This window comes from Silurus aristotelis (genome assembly GCF_946808225.1).
Source record: "Silurus aristotelis genome assembly, contig: scaffold_178, whole genome shotgun sequence".
NCBI lineage: Eukaryota > Metazoa > Chordata > Actinopteri > Siluriformes > Siluridae > Silurus > Silurus aristotelis.
In genome coordinates this window covers 1-22500 of record NW_028148983.1, presented here as the reverse complement: position 1 = coordinate 22500, position 22500 = coordinate 1, and the positions used below count along the sequence as shown (strand labels likewise).

General features: G+C 46.8%; 1 protein-coding gene across 1 annotated transcript in view; it reads right to left on the bottom strand.

Annotated features, from left to right (window-relative positions):
• The window catches only part of LOC310723104 (tau-tubulin kinase 1-like), a gene marked incomplete at its 3' end in the record, with an annotated part of 29481 nt that extends 7099 nt beyond the window's left edge, over positions 1 to 22382 (bottom strand). The window contains exons 1-6 of the mRNA XM_083570936.1: positions 22242 to 22382; positions 21924 to 22042; positions 21046 to 21250; positions 20797 to 20888; positions 20079 to 20538; positions 3677 to 5313 (exon numbers count right to left, since the gene is read on the bottom strand). Coding sequence (XP_083427062.1) covers positions 3677 to 5313; positions 20079 to 20538; positions 20797 to 20888; positions 21046 to 21250; positions 21924 to 22042; positions 22242 to 22328 — 2600 coding nt within the window. The remainder of the gene's footprint in view (positions 1 to 3676; positions 5314 to 20078; positions 20539 to 20796; positions 20889 to 21045; positions 21251 to 21923; positions 22043 to 22241) is intronic.
• Between the last annotated feature and the right edge of the window lie 118 nt (positions 22383 to 22500).

Sequence of the window (22500 nt, the reverse complement as noted above, 5' to 3'; positions counted from 1 at the left end):
TATTAATAATAACACTAATAATAATAATAACACTAATAATAATAATAATAATAATAACACTAATAATAATAATAACACTAATAATAATAATAACACTAATAATAATAATAATAACACTAATAATAATAATAACACTAATAATAATAATAATAATAATAATAACACTAATAATAATAATAACACTAATAATAATAATAATAATAACACTAATAATAATAATAACACTAATAATAATAATAATAATAATAATAATAATAATAACACTAATAATAATAATAATAATAACACTAATAATAATAATAATAATAATAACACTAATAATAATAATAACACTAATAATAATAATAATATTAATAATAACACTAATAATAATAATAACACTAATAATAATAATAATAATAACACTAATAATAATAATAACACTAATAATAATAATAATAATAATAATAATAATAATAATAATAATAACACTAATAATAATAATAATAATAACACTAATAATAATAATAACACTAATAATAATAATAACACTAATATTAATAATAATATTAATAATAACACTAATAATAATAATAACATCAATAATAATAATAACACTAATAATAATAATACTACTACTAATAATAATAATAATAATAACCCCTTCCTTGAACTGCCACCTTAACATGGTGGAGGGGTTTGAGTACCCAAATGACCCTAGGAGCTATGTTGTCCGGGGCTATATGCCCCTGGTAGGGTCTCCCAAGGCAAACAGGTCCTAGGCGACGGGTCAGACTAAGAGCGGTTCAAAAAAACCCTTATGAGACAGAATAGATCAAGGACCGTGACGTCGCCCGGTATGGCGCAGCCGGGGCCTCACCCTGGAGCCAGGCCCGGGGTTGGGGGTCGTATGCGAGCACCTGGTAGCCGGGCCTTCCCCCACAGGGTCCGGCCGGGCTCAGCCCGAAGGAGCAACGTGGGGCCGCCTTCCCGTGGGCTCACCACCTGCAGGAGGGACCGTAAGGGGCCGGTGCGAAGAGGATCGGGCGGCAGTCGAAGGCGGGGGCCTCGACAACCCGATCCCTGGACACGGAAGCTAGCTCTAGGGACGTGGAATGTCACCTCGCTGGCGGGGAAGGAGCCTGAGATTGTGCGTGAGGTTGAAAGGTTCCGACTAGAGATAGTCGGGATCACTTCTACGCACGGCTTGGGCTCTGGAACCACACTCCTCGAGAGAGGATGGACTCTTCACCACTCTGGAGTTGCCCATGGTGAAAGGCGGCGGGCTGGTGTGGGTTTGCTTATAGCCCCCCAGCTCAGCCGCCATGTGTTGGAGTTTACCGCGGTGAATGAGAGGGTCGTTTCCCTGCGCCTACGGGTCGGGGATAGGTCTCTCACTGTCGTGTGTGCCTACGGGCTAAACGGCAGTGTAAAGTACCCGGCCTTTTTGGGGTCTCTGGGAGGGGTGCTGGAAAGTGCTCTGACTGGGGACTCCATCGTTCTACTGGGAGACTTCAATGCCCACGTGGGCAGCGACAGTGACAACTGGAGGGGCGTGATTGGGAGGAACGGCCCCCCTGATCTGAACCCGAGCGGTGTTCAGTATTTGGACTTCTGTGCTAGTTACAGTTTGTCCATAACGAACACCATGTTCAAGCATAAGGGTGTCCATCAGTACACGTAGCACCAAGACGTTGTGGTCGTTTCATCTGACCTGCGGCCGTATGTCTTGGACACTCGGGTAAAGAGAGGGGCGGAGCTGTCAACTGATCACCACCTGGTGGTGAGTTGGATCCAATGGCGGGGGAGGAAGCTGGACAGACTTGGCAGACCCAAGCGTACTGTGAGGGTCTGCTGGGAACGTTTGGCCGAGTCTCCTGTCAGAGAGATCTTCAACTCCCACCTCCGGCGGAGCTTCGACCGGATCCCGAGGGAGGCTGGAGATATTGAGTCCGAGTGGACCATGTTCTCCACCTCCATTGTCGAAGCGGCCGCTCGGAGCTGTGGCTGTAAGGTCTCCGGTGCCTGTCGAGGCGGCAATCCCCGAACCCGGTGGTGGACACAGGAAGTAAGGGATGCTGTCAAGCTGAAGAAGGAGTCCTATCGGGCCTGGTTGGCTTGTGGGACTCCTGAGGCAGCCGACGGGTACCGGCAGCCCGGGTGGTGGTGGAGGCAAAAACTCGGGCCTGGGAGGAGTTCGGTGAGGCCATGGAGAAGGACTATCGGCTGGCCTCGAAGAGATTCTGGCAAACCGTCCAGCGCCTCAGGAGAAGGGAGCAGTGCCCTACCAATGCTGTTTACAGTAGAGGTGGGGAGCTGTCGCCCTCACCTGGGGAGGTCGTTGGACGGTGGAAGGAATACTTCGAGGATCTCCTCAATCCCGCCGTCACGTCTTCCATTGAGGAAGCAGAGGCTGAGGGTTTAGAGGTGGACTCGTCCATCACCCAAGCTGAAATCACCGAGGTAGTCAAGAAACTCCTCGGTGGCAAGGCACCGGGGGTGGATGAGATCCGCCCTGAGTACCTCAAGTCTCTGGATGTTGTGGGGCTGTCTTGGCTGACACGCCACTGCAGCATCGCGTGGCGGTCGGGGACAGTGCCTCTGGGATGGCAGACCGGGGTGGTGGTCGCTCTTTTTAAGAAGGAACACACCCTCCGGTCCCCCAACTATAGGGGGATCACACTTCTTAGCCTCCCTGGGAAAGTCTATGCCAGGGTACTGGAGAGGAGAATACGGCCGATAGTAGAACCTCGGATTCAGGAGGAACAGTGTGGTTTTCGTCCAGGCCGTGGAACACTGGACCAGCTCTATACCCTCTACAGGGTGCTGGAGAGTTCATGGGAGTTTGCCCAACCAGTCCACATGTGTTTTGTGGATTTGGAGAAGGCATTCGACCGTGTCCCTCGTGGCGGCCTGTGGAGGGTGCTCCGGGAGTATGGGGTCCGGGGTCCTTTACAAAGGGCTGTCCGGTCCCTGTACGACCGAAGCAGGAGCTTGGTTCGCATTGCCGGCAGTAAGTCAGACTTGTTCCCGGTGCATGTTGGACTCCGGCAGGGCTGCCCTTTGTCACCGGTTCTGTTCATAATTTTTATGGACAGAATTTCCGAATTCAGAATTTGCTGAGCCGCAAGGCGAAACTCTCAATTTACCGGTCAATCTACGTTCCTACTCTCACCTATGGTCATGAGCTCTGGGTCATGACCGAAAGGACAAGATCCCGGATACAGGCGGCCGAAATGACCTTTCTCCGCAGGGTGGCTGGCCGATCCCTTAGAGATAGGGTGAGAAGCTCGGTCACTCGGGAGGAGCTCAGAGTAGAGCCGCTGCTCCTCCACATCGAGAGGGGTCAGCTGAGGTGGCTCGGGCATCTGTTCCGGATGCCTCCTGGACGCCTTCCTGGGAAGGTGTTCCGGGCGCGTCCCACTGGGAGGAGACCCCGGGGAAGATCTAGGACACGCTGGAGAGACTATGTCTCCTGGCTGGCCTGGGAACGCCTCGGTTTCCCCCCGGAAGAGCTGAAAGAAGTGTCTAGGGAGAGGGAAGTCTGGGCATCTCTGCTTAGACTACTGCCCCCGCAACCCGGCCCCGGATAAGCGGGAGAAGATGAGATGAGATGAGATAATAATAACACTAATGATAATAATAATAATAATAATAACACTAATAATAATAATAATAATAATAATAATAAACATACCCGGGGTTTGCTGTGTGTGTGCTCAGGTCAGGTCTCACAGGGGATTTAGTAGCGATGGTTAACAGGAGTTTGGCTGGAGCTCGTCTGATTGGTGTAACAGGACGAGGAATCCTGCTGCTCCACCCCTCGCCCCCTCGCTCCCTCACCTCCTGCTTGACTTTCCCAGTCACGTCATCTGACTGGTGTGTGTCTTCCTCAGTGGTGGAAGGAGTCTCGGAGGTTCTCCTAGCTTCGTCTCCAGAGGAAAGTGAGGAAGAGATCTGTCTCTGTCTATCCAGAACCAGTCGAACAAACTCCTGCTGCTTGGCTCGTTTCCGGGTTTGATCGCAGGGCGGCGGCGGATCTGCAGCAGCACTGTCCTCTGCTACCAGGATGGGAATCCGACTTCTGATCCTCAGGCATAAAGATGCTGTATTCTTTTCTTCTTGTGTGTCTCCTTCTGTCCCACACTGGAACCCCTCCTTGGGATTTTCTGGTGATGTTTCTCTTTGGCCACGTCGCCGTGTCTCCATGGAAGCAGAAGAAAACCCGATTGCCATGTTGACAGGAATCTGGTGCTGCACAGGTCCATCAACATCATTATACCTACGAGTTTCTTCTGCTGAAGTACGAGATGAACGTTTCGACCAGAGCCTTCCTGCTTCTAGGATGATGGTTCTGGTTTGAGGTTCCACCTCACACTCAGGTAGTTCAAGGTTCTCCCCCTGAACCTGATGTACTTGGGATGACATGATGTTCAGATGCGTGGTCTCAGCAATGTGGATAAAGGTTCTTTCAACTCTGGTGAAAGGAGGAGATGCAGAACCAGATTGAGCCAGTAAAGTGGCTGAGGGACTGCTTTTTTGTCTGACTAAACTGGAAATGCCAAGATCATCTGGACCGTTACATCGGTTCTTGGAAGGTTCTTGTTCTAGTGGCTTAGTTACAGAAGGATATGTAGACGAAGCCAAATGTTTCGACTCTTGTTTGACTCCTAATCCAAAAGTTTTACCATCATGTAGCTCTTTCTGGTTCTCCGGAGGTTCTTGTGCTGATTGATGCTTCTGTGTATTGGTCCCAGGAGGAGAGGTAGGAGGAATGCCGCTGATAAGTGGGTCACATTTCTGTTGTGGTAAACTGATGATTCCACCCTCAACTGCATCACAATATTTAGTTGAAGGTTGCTGGTTTTTCTCTAAGACACATGTCTGGAGGTCCACAGCTTCCTTTTCACTCTGCAGAACATCAGTTCCAGCTCCAGAATTCAGAGACTTCCTCATATCTCCAGGTGAGAACAGAACCAGAGTTTTTGAGATGTCTTCTTGATCCAGATCTACATCAGCCACAGAACCTGGATCTCTGGGTCCTTTCTGAGGGTCAACAGCTAGTAACGTCGAAGGAGGTTCCTCCTGGCTCTGATCTAAACTGTCCGACTCGCTCCTCGTCAAATCATCTTCCCGCGGCCCGTCGTCCTGGGTGTCAGAGGGCGTGGCCATGAAGTTTTTGCACTGATGGAGGCTCCCGGTTAGCATGACGCTCAGGAAATCTGCTCTCTTGGCCTGAAGCTTTGGTAGAATATGGAACATTTCTTTCTCGGAATACGCAGATTTGGTCCGATAGTCAGTCGGGGAGAGTAGAACGTCCTTCTGTACTGAAACCTACAGGAACAGGAACTCTAATCAGTAACCATGATGAGGAACTTTACACAAACAAAACCTTCAACATGCAGAGGTACGAACAAACACTGACCATATTACACTGTTACACACACTGACCCCGAGTGCTGCTTCCTGATTGGTCAAAAGGTTAACATTATTATTATTATTGGAAATCTTATTGATATGATTGTTCAGAGTTTTATTACAGTCGGTGTTGAGGCTGGAACATCTTCAGGACAAGCTGGGACATCTTCAGGACTTCTCCATGCTTTCTACGATAACAGGATGGGTCATGTGACTGAGAACAGGAACTCATCTCAGCTGAGGTTCTAAAAGATCAAACGTTTCTATCCTGGAGAATGATGGAGCATTATACGAGACGGTTATGAAAAAACAGGAGAGAGTGTGAAAGTTGTGGGTTTTTTAAACGCTTTAATGTTGTTTACTTGTGTTCACATATCCAGATTGTCTCTGATACACACTTCTTTAGAAAAGGCACAAAAATGCAGATTTTCCCTTTTTTTTTTAAACATCAGAATGTATCCCAACACACACACTGCTTTATTATTCACTACATACACACTCTAATGAGCCACTGTACATGCGTTTAACAGAACCCGACCTGGTTATTTTATACACGTGTGTGTGTGTGTGTGTGTGTGTGTGTGTGTGTGTGTGTTTGGATAATCCTGCTTAGAAAAGTTCCATATACATGCTGTAATTATACAAGCATACACCATATTTACATTCCTACAAAAGAAATGTTCCATATCATCGGGATGGCACCGTTACCATGGAAACGTCCTATTGATGTACAGAAAGTACAGAAACGGCAAATATGCCCCTGCTGTGTAAAATATGAGGATATAGAAACGATTACCAGCACATGCCTGAGACATTCCGCTAATCTCATCTCCTCCGCACTCTATTCAGAAGGACTGGAACGATAATACGGGTGTATAACTCTGTAGGACAGGACGAAATAATGGGTAGGACAGAACGGTGTGTATATAAATGTACAGCACTGCAGCAGGTAGAAATAATTTACAGTTCATACTGAAACTTTCTCTTTATACAGAGTCACACCTCAGGATCGCCATGCAGCATACGCGTATATACACCTTCATCATCGTCATTATCATCATCACACTCGGCACACACTTACACTCAAGGCATTCTGTGTGTGTGTGTGTGTGTGTGTGTGTGTGTGTGTGTGTGTGTGTGTGTGTGTGTGTGTGTGTCTGTATGTGTTAGTGATATGATGTGTGTTTGAGATACGAAAGCAGCAAAATGTGTGTACAAACCTGATATTGTAATTTTTCATTCAGTTTCTCGACTATATTTATATTCACACAATAATCAGAGGTTAGAGAGTCATTTATGATGATTTATGATGGCTGGAGAAACGGAACGAGGAGTCAGTGTGTGTGTGTGTGTGTGTGTATGTGTGTGTGTGTGTGTGCGTGCGTGCAAATTAAGCACGAGTTAGCAGCCTCTTTAAACACACAGTAGACTTTCATGTGCAAAAGCGCAGGCTGCAGCGTGAAGAGCAAAATATATACAACTCACTATTCCACACACACACACACACACACACACACACACACACACACACACACACACACACACACACACACACACAGTTTATACTTTTAGATTACCTAATACTGACATTTACACCCTGATCATTATCAGGTGGTGTGATGTGAGCAAAGCCGCAGTGCTAGATCAGGTTATCACACTCACAGTGAACTAAATCACGTGTCCTCATCTGGTATCAGAGAAAACACCTTCATCACAATATCCCCCATAGAACCAATCATCATCATCATACACACACACACACACACACACACACACACACACACAGAGCAGGTTCACGCCTCACCTTTTGCATAATTTGAGTAACACGGCTACACTGTTGCACGTCAGCATTAATGGAAGCACAAACAAATAAACCTTCTATAGTTTATAGCCCTTCCTAAAGGTCACAGCTACACACACCTCTAACACACACACACCCACACACACCCACACACACACACACAGCTGTAACACACACACAGCTGTAACACACACACACACACAGCTGTAACATCTGAACCAAATCCTTACAATCTTCTGAACCCATTCCTCAGACCCCTCCTACAGAGCGTGTCCGACACGTTAACATTTCCCCACTAACAACTTCTCCAACCTGCACTCAGCTCCTGCAGGAACATCAGGAACACAAAGGGGTGAGTGGGTGAGTAAAGGGGTGAGTGAGTGGGTCAGGGTGAGTGAGTGAGTAAAGGGGTAAGTGAGTGGGTCAGGGTGAGTGAGTAAGTAAAGGGGTGAGTGAGTAAGTAAAGGGGTGAGTGAGTGGGTCAGGGTGAGTGAGTGAGTAAAGGGGTGAGTGAGTAAGTCAGTGTGAGTGGGTGAGTAAAGGGGTGAGTGAGTGGGTCAGGGTGAGTAAAGGGGTGAGTGAGTGGGTCAGTGTGAGTGGGTGAGTAAAGGGGTGAGTGAGTGAGTCAGTGTGAGTGGGTGAGTAAAGGGGTGAGTGAGTGGGTCAGGGTGAGTAAAGGGGTGAGTGAGTGGGTCAGTGTGAGTGGGTGAGTAAAGGGGTGAGTGAGTGGGTCAGTGTAAGTGGGTGAGTAAAGGGGTGAGTGAGTGGGTCAGGGTGAGTGGGTGAGTAAAGGGGTGAGTAAGTGGGTCAGTGTGAGTGGGTGAGTAAAGGGGTGAGTGAGTGGGTCAGGGTGAGTGAGTGAGTAAAGGGGTGAGTGAGTGGGGCAGGGTGAGTGAGTGAGTAAAGGGGTGAGTGAGTGAGTAAAGGGGTGAGTGAGTGGGTCAGGGTGAGTGAGTGAGTGAGTAAGTGGGTGAGTGAGTGGATCAGGGTGAGTGAGTGAGTAAAGGGGTGAGTAAGTGGGTGAGTGAGTGGGTCAGGGTAAGTAAAAGGGTGAATAAGTGGGTGAGTGAGTGGGTCATTGTGAGTGGGTGAGTAAAGGGGTGAGTGAGTGGGTCAGGGTGAGTGAGTGAGTGGGTCAGGGTGAGTGAGTGAGTGGGTCAGGGTGAGTGAGTGAGTAAGTGGGTGAGTGAGTGGATCAGGGTGAGTGAGTGAGTAAAGGGGTGAGTAAGTGGGCGAGTAAGTGGGTGAGTGAGTGGGTCAGGGTAAGTAAAAGGGTGAGTAAGTGGGTGAGTGAGTGGGTCAGTGTGAGTGGGTGAGTAAAGGGGTGAGTGAGTAAAAGGGTGAGTGAGTGGGTCAGGGTGAGTGAGTGAGTGGGTCAGGGTGAGTGAGTGAGTGGGTCAGGCTGAGTGAGTGAGTAAAGGGGTGAGTAAGTGGGCGAGTAAGTGGGTGAGTGAGTGGGTCAGGGTAAGTAAAAGGGTGAGTAAGTGGGTGAGTGAGTGGGTCAGTGTGAGTGGGTGAGTAAAGGGGTGAGTGAGTAAAGGGGTGAGTGAGTGAGTAAAGGGGTGAGTGAGTGGGTCAGGGTGAGTGAGTGAGTGGGTCAGGGTCAGTGAGTGAGTAAAGGGGTGAGTAGGTGGGTGAGTAAGTGGGTGAGTGAGTGGGTCAGGGTGAGTAAAAGGGTGAGTGGGCCAGGGTGAGTGGGTGAGTAAGTGGGTGAGTGAGTAAAAGGGTGAGTAAGTGGGTGAGTGAGTAGGTCAGGGTGAGTGGGTGAGTAAAGGGGTGAGTGAGTAAAGGGGTGAGTGAGTGAGTAAAGGGGTGAGTGAGTGGGTCAGGGTGAGTGAGTGAGTGGGTCAGGGTCAGTGAGTGAGTAAAGGGGTGAGTAGGTGGGTGAGTAAGTGGGTGAGTGAGTGGGTCAGGGTGAGTAAAAGGGTGAGTGGGCCAGGGTGAGTGGGTGAGTAAGTGGGTGAGTGAGTAAAAGGGTGAGTAAGTGGGTGAGTGAGTAGGTCAGGGTGAGTGGGTGAGTAAAGGGGTGAGCAAGCAGGTGGGTGAGTTAGATGAGTGGATGATGAGGTACTGTATGTTGTAGTAAACTGCAGCCACGTTTGTTTTATTCTTACCCCACTATAATACCCCACTGTAATACCCCACTGTAATACCCCACTATAATACCCCACTGTAATACCCCACTATAATACCCCACTGTAATACCCCACTATAATACCCCACTGTAATACCCCACTGTAATACCCCACTATAATACCCCACTGTAATACCCCACTGTAATACCCCACTATAATACCCCACTGTAATACCCCAATATAATACCCCACTGTAATACCCCACTATAATACCCCACTGTAATACCCCAATATAATACCCCACTGTTATACCCCAATATAATACCCCACTGTAATACCCCACTATAATACCCCACTGTAATACCCCAATATAATACCCCACTGTAATACCCCACTGTAATACCCCACTGTAATATACTATTTAAGAGAGTTATAGATTAGATTGATTTGCCCCAGTCCACACACACTACATTACATTATAACCCCATTATAACTCCCACATTCACCATCACTATTTACACCACACTGACTGATGATGTCATTTCACAGCATGTTAGTGACATCATGACTGGATATCACATTTAATCATCTCATTTGCATATTTCAGAGCACCTATAGATCATGCAAAAACTGGATCTGTAATCTGAGAGCAGTATAGCTGACGCGGTCGACGTCCAAATACCAGGCGCTTCACGCTACAGCTACACACCGTGTGCTACAGCTACACCTTATACCTCACCTGTACAACAAAGTCTTATTAAATCACCTTTTCATACAATCAGTTTCTGTACATACATGATGTAGAAATAAAATACAGCTAAATTAACCACTGTACCTTCAAATATCACTGCTATTCTTTAGCACAGTTAACAGTCAATATCCCTAATGACATCTCTCATCATCCCTTTAACAATCAGTGACATCTCTCATCATCCCTTTAACGATCAGTGACATCTCTCATCATCCCTTTAACGATCAGTGACATCTCTCATCATCCCTTTAACGATCAGTGACATCTCTCATCATCCCTTTAACGATCAGTGACATCTCTCATCATCCCTTTAACGATCAGTGACATCTCTCATCATCCCTTTAACGATCAGTGACATCTCTCATCATCCCTTTAACGATCAGTGACATCTCTCATCATCCCTTTAACGATCAGTGACATCTCTCATCATCCCTTTAACGATCAGTGACATCTCTCATCATCCCTTTAACGATCAGTGACATCTCTCATCATCCCTTTAACGAGCAGTGACATCTCTCATCATCCCTTTAACGATCAGTGACATCTCTCATCATCCCTTTAACGATCAGTGACATCTCTCATCATCCCTTTAACGATCAGTGACATCTCTCATCATCCCTTTAACAGTCAGTGACATCTCTCATCATCCCTTTAACAGTCAGTGACATCTCTCATCATCCCTTTAACGATCAGTGACATCTCTCATCATCCCTTTAACGATCAGTGACATCTCTCATCATCCCTTTAACGATCAGTGACATCTCTCATCATCCCTTTAACAATCAGTGACATCTCTCATCATCCCTTTAACGATCAGTGACATCTCTCATCATCCCTTTAACAATCAGTGACATCTCTCATCATCCCTTTAACAGTCAGTGACATCTCTCATCATCCCTTTAACAGTCAGTGACATCTCTTATCATCGTTGGTGATCTCCCTTCGCGCCCCTTTAAAGGCCAGCATGCTTGCTTTAAAAATAACTCTGTAATTATAAAGTGCAAAGAAGCAGATAGAAAGCTGATAGTAAATTTACACACAATAATAAAATATTTTAATAAAACAGAGCAGCGATGGTGTGTTCACCTCTCCGTTTCTCAGAAACTGATCACAACCACACTGCTGCTGCAGGTACACACTGTACACACTGTACACACTGCCACCGCATGTACACACTGTACACACTGCTGCTGCAGGTACACACTGTACACACTGTACACACTGCCACCGCATGTACACACTGTACACACTGCTGCTGCAGGTACACACTGTACACACTGTACACACTGCCACCGCATGTACACACTGTACACACTGTTGCTGCAGGTACACACTGTACACACTGCCACCGCATGTACACACTGTACACACTGTTGCTGCAGGTACACACTGTACACACTGTACACACTGCTGCTGCAGGTACACACTGTACACACTGTACACACTGCCACCGCATGTACACACTGTACACACTGCTGCTGCAGGTACACACTGTACACACCTGTACACACTGCCACCGCATGTACACACTGTACACACTGCTGCTGCAGGTACACACTGTACACACTGTACACACTGCCACCGCATGTACACACTGTACACACTGCTGCTGCAGGTACACACTGTACACACTGTACACACTGCCACCGCATGTACACACTGTACACACTGTTGCTGCATGTACACACTGTACACACTGCTGCTGCCGCATGTACACACCGCTGCTGCCGCATGTACACACTGTACGCACTGCCACCGCATGTACACGCTGTACACACTGCAGCTGCCGCATGTACACACTGCTGCTGCCACATGTACACACTGTACACACTGTCACCGCATGTACACACTGTACACACTGCTGCTGCCGCATGTACACACTGCTGCTGCCGCATGTACACACTGCCATCGCATGTACACACTGTACACACTGCCGCCACATGTACACACTGCTGCTGCCGCATGTACACGCTGCTGCTGCCGCATGTACACACTGTGCACACTGCCGCCACATGTACACAGTGTACACACTGCTGCTGCCGCATGTACACACTGTACACACTGCCACCGCATGTACACACTGTACACACTGCCGCCGCATGTACACACTGTACACACTGCCGCCACATGTACACACTGTACACACTGCTGCTGCCGCATGTACACACTGCTGCTGCCGCATGTACACACTGTACACACTGTACACACTGCCGCCGCATGTACACACTGCAACCACTGCTGCTACCGCATGTACACACTACATATGTCACGCTTTCAGGTACAGTTAGAATAATAAAAGGTCATTATAAACCACAAAAAGCAGAATAACAACGGATTATAAATCTCCATTTTCAAACACACACACACACACACACACACACACAAGCCCAAGAGCTTGTGTGTGTGAGGATTTTGTGATGAGTGTGTGTGTGTGTGTGTGTGTGTGTGTGTGTGTGTGTGTGTGTGTGTGTGTGTGTGTGTGTGTGATAAGTGAGTAAGTATTTGTGTGTGTGTGTGTGTGTGTGTGTGTGTGTGTGTGTGTGTGTGTGTGTAAGAAGTGTGTGTGTGTGTGTGTGTGTGTGTGTGTGTGTGTGTTAAAGAAGTGTGTGTGTTAAAGAAGTGTGTGTGTGTGTGTGTGTGTGTGTGTGTGTGTGTGTGAGGAGTGTGTGTGTGTGTGTGTGTGTGTGTGTGTGTGTGTGTGTGTGCTCTCAGCTGTTTTTGTGCATAAGTTTGGCGAGGATGTGTTGGATATGAGCTCGTGGGGAAAGGGTCTGGTGGCGTTGTGGGCGGAGCATAGCAGAATGTGGGCGGGGCATCCCGGGACGGAGCCTCTGGTTGGCGTGAGCGGGGCTGCTTTCTGCCGAGCGACTGCGTTGGATGAAAGAGGAGTGCGGGTACTCCTCCGTCTCCAGAGTGGAGGACGAGAAGACGTAGGAGGCGAGACGGCGAAGCTGATTCGGACGAGGAGACAGGGGTCTGTCCCCATCCACCTACAACAGACAGAGACAGGGAGGGAAAGAAAGAGAGAAAGAGAGATTAGGATGAAGGGATTATGGGAGAAGAGTGTATTATGTCCAACCCTGTGCTCAAAAACAACACGATGTTGTAAACGTGTTTGAGCGTTAACGTTTTTAAGCTTATTGTCGTGAGCTCCTGCTGCTCTCTAAGTAGGAATACAGCTGCACGTGATAAAGGTGAAGGACACCCTGAACACACTCTGTATAGTGGTGAGTGTGTTGCAATAAGTGTGTGTTATTCCCAATCCTACTGCACTACAAACATCAACACCAGGATCACATGACCACCACCACCACCAGCTTGAACTCACTGCACGTAAACGTTACACACTAAATCAGGTTATACACGTGGGTTTAATCAGATACACAACGTTCATCTTAAAGTTATTCTCAGTTGCTTTGAAGCGTTTTTCAGATCAGAAATGAATTTCTCAAAACTACTTGTTTAACCTCCACATCATGTCATCACTTGTGCACATCATAAAATCAACTTCTCATCACTTTCATCGAATTGTGAATGCTTTTGTACATTCATTTTATTAATTGTGTACACGTGTCTGCTGTTTCTTACATTATCAATTGTTTATGTCGTGATGATCAAAATATATTATTCTGGTTGCACCTGAATAGTTTTAACCCCCAAAACATCTCAGCATCACTTCATTACATAAGTCATTGAATGCAAAAATGTTAAAATAGTTGTCAGAATCCGTCAAACTTAAATTTCTATAAACTTCTTGTTTTTAAAAATGTGCCTTGAATTGTCCAGACGAATCTTGAATGTCACTAATAGAGGGACGTGTTCGGCATCAGATCAACCAATGATCAACCAGTTCTCTAAAACAGCTCAAAGGTGAATCTCGAGAACCTTCAATTGGCGACAGACAAAACACAGAATTACAATTTCTGAAAATGGATGAAGAACCAGGAAACTTACGAACACTAATACAGTACAGTGAAAGTGTGAATCCTGTCCGGTCTTTTGCGATCAGTATAAATCGAATATTTGTGCTCATGCATTTTCAATCACTGGAATCCAAACTGTAGTTTAGATCAGGAAACACTGAAGCCGTGTGCCGTCATAATGACAACATGCCTAAACATTGTGACGAACTTGTTTGTGAACAATAACTAGAGGACTTGTTATTCTGATGGTAGTGAGATGTTCACTGACACAAATACTTAGTTTTAAGAGATGAACTAAGGATTTTGAGAAAATTACAGGCTTTTGCAAGAAATTCTAAACATTGTGCTGTTTGTATAATTTGTTTTGAAAAATGCACTGGATTGCAAATAATTAGGATCCTTCAAGAAACGCTCCAAAGCACTGGAGAAAAACTAACTACTGCGGCTGTTTTTCTGCTGTCCAAGGTCCTGAAATGTTCATTTTACTTGGTGTAACTCTCCATGCAGTGACTCCGGTCATGTCCATCCTACAGCCTTCTACACTTTACCTTCACCAGGTGACCAGACTCCAACGCCCCAACACTCCCACACTTTTTGGAGTCATATCTGACTTCTTTACCTCTGACATTTATTTAAGGATCTCCATGATCAGAGCGTCACCTGTTTACAGCTGGGTTTCAGTGGGATCTAAGACAGAAGACTGGTCTGTGGAGTGGTGGAACATCTCACAGTGATATGGAGATATCGATCAGCACATGCCTGGAGGTGACATCACTCGTGAAACACATGCAGTAAAGAGAGACGGACACTTAGATCTGAGAGGAGCTGTCTCTTTGTCTCTCCCTTTCTCTCTCTCCATCTCTCTATCCTAATGGAGAAGGTTTCAGGATGACTCTGTTTCACACCTGTACACGTACAACACAATGAGTCTGAAGGATGCAGCTGGGTTCTGTATTTCCTGATCTTGCGTGAGAACAGTCACTGTGACTACACACACAAACACACGCACACGCACGCACACACACACACACACACACACACACACACACGCACACTGAATTAAATATGGAAAAACAATGAGTAAAGCAGTAACAGTGAGATGATGATGATGAAGATGATGAAACAGAGAGAAAGTGACGATCCTAAACTGTGCTTACCGCAAACACCTGTTTTCTCCTGGTGTGCTGATCCACGTGCTCACTTTTCTCCTTGGGGGAAATAACGGGAAACGTTCGAGTGATAAAAGTCGCAGTCAGGCAAGAAGGTAAGAGACTGCAGGAGAAAAAACGTGAGTGATGCGAGGTCTTCAGCGTGTCTGCAGGGTTCCTCAACCTACAGTTTCTACTTGAAAGATCCACTTCGAACCACTGGGCTTTTCTCCCCACGCCGTTCCGGATCGTGACTGTTCAGAAAGGCGCTGATTAACGCTGTAACGGGAGAATGCGCGCGTTCTGATACGATACGGTTTCTATAGTAACGGCTTGTTCGGCAGGGACGTGTGCGGCGCACGTCAGCGTTCTCCGGATGAGTGACGTGATGTCAGAAGGGAAGCATGTGCACGTGCAGGCAAAGGAAACATAAGAACTAAGAGACGGCATGTTATGTTTGACCTCCAGCCCACCGTCACGGAGCTGATACTACACACACACCCTCACACTCTTACACACACCCTCACACTCTTACACTCTTACACACACCCTCACACTCTTACACTCTTACACACACCCTCACACACACACTCTTACATATTTTACACACACACACACACACACACACACACACACACACACACACACACACACATTTTACACACACATTCTATCACAGCTCTTACTCACACCCTCACACTCTCACACACACACACACACCCTCACACACTCACTCACACACCCACTCACACTCTTACACACACCCTCACACTCTTACACTCTTACACACACCCTCACACACACACTCTTACATATTTTACACACACACACACACACACACACACACATTTTACACACACATTCTATCACAGCTCTTACTCACACATCTCACACTCTCACACACACACACACACACACACCCTCACACACTCACTCACACACCCACTCACACTCTTACACACACCCTCACACTCTTACACACACCCTCACACTCTTACACACACCCTTACACTCTTACACACACCCTCACACACACTCTTACACATTTTACACACACACACCCTCACACTCTTACACACACCCTCACACACACACTCTTACATATTTTACACACACACACACACACACACACACACACACACACACACACACACACACACACACACACACACACACACATTTTACACACACATTCTATCACAGCTCTTACTCACACATCTCACACTCTCACACACACACACACACCCTCACACACTCACTCACACACCCACTCACACTCTTACACACACCCTCACACTCTTACACACACCCTCACACTCTTACACTCTTACACACACCCTCACACTCTTACCCACACCCTCACACACACACTCTTACATATTTTACACACACACACACACACACACACACACACACACACACACACACACACACACACACACACACACACACACACATTTTACACACACATTCTATCACAGCTCTTACTCACACATCTCACACTCTCACACACACACACACACACACACACACCCTCACACACTCACTCACACACCCACTCACACTCTTACACACACCCTCACACTCTTACACACACCCTCACACTCTTACACACACCCTTACACTCTTACACACACCCTCACACACACTCTTACACATTTTACACACACACACCCTCACACTCTTACACACACCCTCACACACACACTCTTACATATTTTACACACACACACACACACACACACACACACACACACACACCCCCTCACACATTTTACACACACATTCTATCACAGCTCTTACTCACACATCTCACACTCTCACACAAACACACACACCCTCACACACTCAATCACACACCCACTCACACTCTTACACACACCCTCACACTCTTACACATTTTACACTCACACTCACACTCACACTCTTACACACACCCTCACACTCTTACACACACCCTCACACACACTCTTACACATTTTACACACACACCCCCTTACACACACCCTTACACACCCTCTCACACACACACCCACTCACACACACACCCACTCACACTCTTACACACACACCCTCACCCTCACACACACACCCTCACACTCACACACCCACTCACACTCTCACACACACACACCCTCACACACACACCCTATCACACCTCTTACTTACACCTCTCACACTTTCACTCTTTCACACACACTCACACACTCACACACACACACACACACACACTATCACAGCTCTTACTCACACCTCACACACACACACACACACACACACACACACACACACACACACACTCACACACCCCCTCACACACATTTTACACACACCCTCACACACATTTTACACACACACTATCACACACCCACTCACACACCCATTCACATACCCACCCTCACACTCACACCCACACACACACCCTTACACACACCCTCACACTCTTACACACACCCTGACACACACTCTTACACATTTTACACACACACACCCTCACACACACCCTCACACACCTATTACTCACACCTATTACTCACACCCACCCACTCACACACACCCTCACACACCCTCACACACACCCTCTCACACACCCTCTCACACACCCACCCCCACACACACAAACACACACTATTACACACACTATTACACACACTATTGCACACACTATTACACACACTATTGCACACACTATTACACACACTATTGCACACACACTCTCACACACACTATTTCTCACACACTCTCTACACTGTATATAGTTGGGGCGGGGGCGGGGGTTAGGTGGGTCTAAAGCTGATGGTTGAAAAGACGGACAGCACCGTAGTTACCATAGCAACACCTTGGACATCGGAGACCTGTCCTCCGTCTGTATTCTGACAAATACTTTGCCCAATTTTCTTTTTGATAACTTTCCACAGATTCAAGGTTCTCAATTGAGGGCAGATAAGCAAATCCTGGGTTTTGTCAGAACACAGGGAGGGTAGAACACGGGTAACACTGTTAGCACACTCCAGCAATAAACACAAGCACAGTTACATTAATAATACACATATTATTCATAATGTTAGTGACCAGCACTCACACACACTCACACACACACACACACACACACACACACACACCGTCTCAGACTGTAAACAGTGAGCAATTAAACATGTTTCAGTGAAGCGATGGAAACCAAAACTGTATGTCATAAAATAACAAGTGAGCCTGAGTGTCTCTCTCTCTCACAACACACACACACACACACACACACACACACACACACACACACACAGAGAGAAGGGGAAATAGCAAGAGACTTAAAGAGATAGATAGATAGATAGATAGATAGATAGATAGATAGATAGATAGATAGATAGATAGATAGATAGATAGATAGATAGATAGATAGATAGATAGATAGATAGATAGATAGATAGATAGATAGATAGATAGAGCGGTGTGTGTGTGTGTGTGTGTGTGTGTGTGTGTGTGTGTGAGATGTAGAGCGTATTAAGGGAGTAGGTGTGATTAACGTGTAGTCAGTGGTAGAACACACCCGTGATGTTACTCATCAGGATGAAGTAAGCAGATGTTTCCTACAGACCTGTGATGAGTGTGTGTTTCTAACAGAATACACACAGTGTATGTGAAACCAGACACTTATACATGATGCGTTTCCACGAGTGAAGCAGAACACAGCAATTGTGAAACTTGGTGCATCTCCTACTGCACAATCTTTAAAGAATCACCTTCAGGTCTTCATGGTATCACAACATTAATGTACATATTCAGCAGCATGAGGGTGTGTGGCGTGTGAACTCAATTCAAGCCTGAATGCTCAAACCCATTGTAAATCCAGAACTAAACACCAGACCCTGATCATGTGTGTGTTCTGGATGTGTGTTGTCTGTGAGTGCGGGTATGTGTGCTGTGTTGTGGGTGTGTGTTGTGTGGGTGTGTGCTGTCTGTGTGTGTGTGTGTGTGTGTTGTGTGGGTGTGTGCTGTGCGGATGAATGTTGTCTGTGTGTGTGTGGGTCTGTGTGTGTGTGTGTGTGTGTGTTGTGTGTGTGGGTGTTGTGTGTGTGGGTGGGTGGGTGTTGTGGGTGTGTGTGCTGTAAGGGTGTGTGTTGTGGGTGTATGTTGTGCGGGTGTGTGTTGTGCGAATGTGTGTTGTGGGTGTGTGCTGTGCGGATGTATGTTGTCTGTGTGTGTTGTGTGTGTGTGTGTGTGTGGGTGTGTGTTGTGGGTGTGTGCTGTGCGGATGTATGTTGTCTGTGTGTTGTGTGTGTTGTGTGTGTTGTGTGTGTGTGTGTGTGTGTGTGGGTGTGTTGTGTGTGTGGGTGTTGTGTGTGTGGGTGGGTGGGTGTTGTGGGTGTGTGTGTTGTGTGTGTGTGGGTGGGTGGGTGTTGTGGGTGTGTGTGCTGTAAGGGTGTGTGTTGTAGGTGTATGTTGTGCGGGTGTGTGTTGTGCGAATGTGTGTTGTGGGTGTGTGCTGTGCGAATGTATGTTATCTGTGTGTGTTGTGTTGGTGGGTGTTGTGTGTGTGTGTGTGTGTGCTGTAAGGGTGTGTGTTGTGCGAATGTATGTTCTGGGTGTGTGCTGTGCGGATGTATGTTGTCTGTGTGTGTTGTGTTGGTGGGTGTTTTGTGTGTGTGTGTGTGTGTGTGTGTGTGTGTGCTGTAAGGGTGTGTGTTGTGCGAATGTGTGTTGTGGGTGTGTGCTGTGCAGATGTATGTTGTGTGTGTGTTGTGGGTGTTGTGGGTGTGTGCTGTAAGGGTGTGTGTTGTGCGAATGTGTGTTGTGGGTGTGTACTGTGCAGATGTATGTTGTCTGTGTGTGTTGTGTCTGTTGTGGGTGTGGGTGTTGTGGGTGTGTGCTGTAAGGGTGTGTTTTGTGCGAATGTGTGTTGTGGGTGTGTGCTGTGCAGATGTATGTTGTCTGTGTGTTGTGGGTGTGTGCTGTAGGGGGTGTGTGTTGTGCGGGTGTGTGTTCTCCTACCTGTCTGTGAGGTGTATTTGGCTCAGACTCTCTCTGTTTGAGTCGTCCCGAGATACAAGTTGATGGTGCAGGACTATCTGGTGGTTGGCCCCGCCCACTCCACCTCACCATCTCCAGCTCAGCCACGCCCCTAGTGTTCAGTCTGGGACGTGTGATCTGTTCGTCTAAGGGGCGGAGCTCCTCCGGCTCGTCGTCAGTAGTGCCGGATGTGGTTGGCTCTGCCCCTAGTGGGCGGTGCTGGAAGTCCCTGAGCTCTGCCTCTTTGTCGATGATGACCCACTCCTTGCTATCAAAGTCCTCCTCCTCGGCCAGCGGCACGGACCGGATGAAGGCGTTGCTGTGTGCCTCGGAGCCGTCGTTGCGACATCGGTCTCCACGACAACCGTCGATGGACAACATCTGGGCCGGCTGTGAGGAGTAAAGGTGGCGGGACGGAGAGCCGAGAGCGTCCATGCGCGACCTGAAGGACAACATTAAACACACCCAGCGCCATTAATTTCACATTATTACTATCTTCAAATAAACAGCATCTACATTCAATTCAGTTTCATCTGTGTAGTGTTTATAACCCTTAACACTGTTATAAAGCAGCTTTCACAGATAAAGAGGTTCTATACATTTATGAGCTCAGTTAAAGATCAATTACAGACCCAGTGTTAGTGTGAGCACACACTCATTTCAAACTCCAAACTTCAGCCAAACACACCAATCATCTCACCTGAGAGAGCGCATCTGTGCGCTGGGGGACTCGGCCCCTCCCCCTCCTCTCTGTGGTGAGACAGGACACACACCCCGGTTTCCCTCATCCTCCTGAGGAATTAACACACACACACACACACACACACACATATATATATATAAATGGTGTTAAAATGCTTGAGACTTGTTTGTAAGGTGTGTGTGTGTGTGTGTGTGTGTGTGTGTGTGTGTGTGTGTGTGTGTGTGTGTGTGTGTGTGTGTGTGAGACCTTTCCCAGGCTGATTCTCAGTTTGTTGCGGTTGATATCGGTGCTGTCCCACTCGTCTCCATCAGGGGGTGCTGGACCATTTTCTGCAGTGGCAGGAGCAGGATTGGGTGGGGCGTTCTCCTGATCACTCAGGTGCTCATCCTCAAGAACAAACTCTGTGCTTTCTCTCTGCGGCTCCCCAGTGACCGCGCTCACGTTCAGCACTCTAAAGGTCACACAGAGGTTCACTACTGACTTCATCACACAACAGGGAAATCCACAAACTTATTCACTACCAACACAATCAGACAGAATTCAGAGTCACAGCGGACAAGAAACACTGCATTTATTTGATCATATTATATTCTAGGTTTTATTGTATCAAAGCATAGAGGAAGCAAAATTCTATTTAAAATATATTATTTAGGATGAAAACGTATTTCTGTACTTAAATTTCCATTTTTCTTTATCATATGTGCAACATTTAGTGCCAAAAGTTTGCGGACACCTGGTCATAAGTACAGTATGTGATTTTTGAGCATCGCATTTCACATTGAGTCCCAATTTGCACTTCTAATTCCTTCCACTCTTCTGGGAACATGTTCCACTAGACTTTATAGTGTGCTTGTGAACATTAGTGTTCATTGTGCACAAGGGCATTGCCGTGCTGGAGCAGGTTTGGGTTTCGAACACAATTGTGTGGTAACAGTTCAACTTCTTTTCAACTCAGAAATAATTCTGACGCAAAAACACGAGGGCTCATTTAATTACAGGAGACGTGCTGAGAACATTATATCTCTATCACCGATTACTGTGTAGAAGCAGTGTGTGCGCGTGTGCGTGTGTGTGTGTGTGTGTGTGTGTGTGTGTGTGTGTGTGTGTGTGTGTGTGTGCACTACCTGGCCATGGCTGCTGTATGCCGTGTGTGCTGCTGTATGTTGCTCTTCTCCCAATCATACAGTTCATTCTCTATGATGACTCGTGCCTTCATACTCTGCTCAAACACTGACATCAGCAGCTGAACACACACACACACACACACACACACACACACACACACACACACACACACAAACCTTCAGAAACTTTTTTTGGATACTGTAACTTAACTTACTCAGTACTTAGTAAATGTTTAAAGCGAGGAGATTTGTGTGTGTGTGTGTGTGTGTGTGTGTGTGTGTGTGTGTGTGTGTGTGTGTGTGTGTGTGTGTGTGTACCTGATAGTCAGGTTTAGTGTAGTAGTCCAGGCTTAAGATGTGCTCGAGGAAGATGTTGAACTCAGAGGGCATGTGCTTTAGCAGCATCTTATGGTCATAACGTTCCTTTACCTGACCTACCTGCTCCTACACACACACACACACACACACACACACACACACACACACACACATTTATATTATACAACACACTGGACCATTAAGCAGTATTCACCAGTTTTGGCCATAGTAGTGTACATGGTCAATAAGTGTGTGTGTG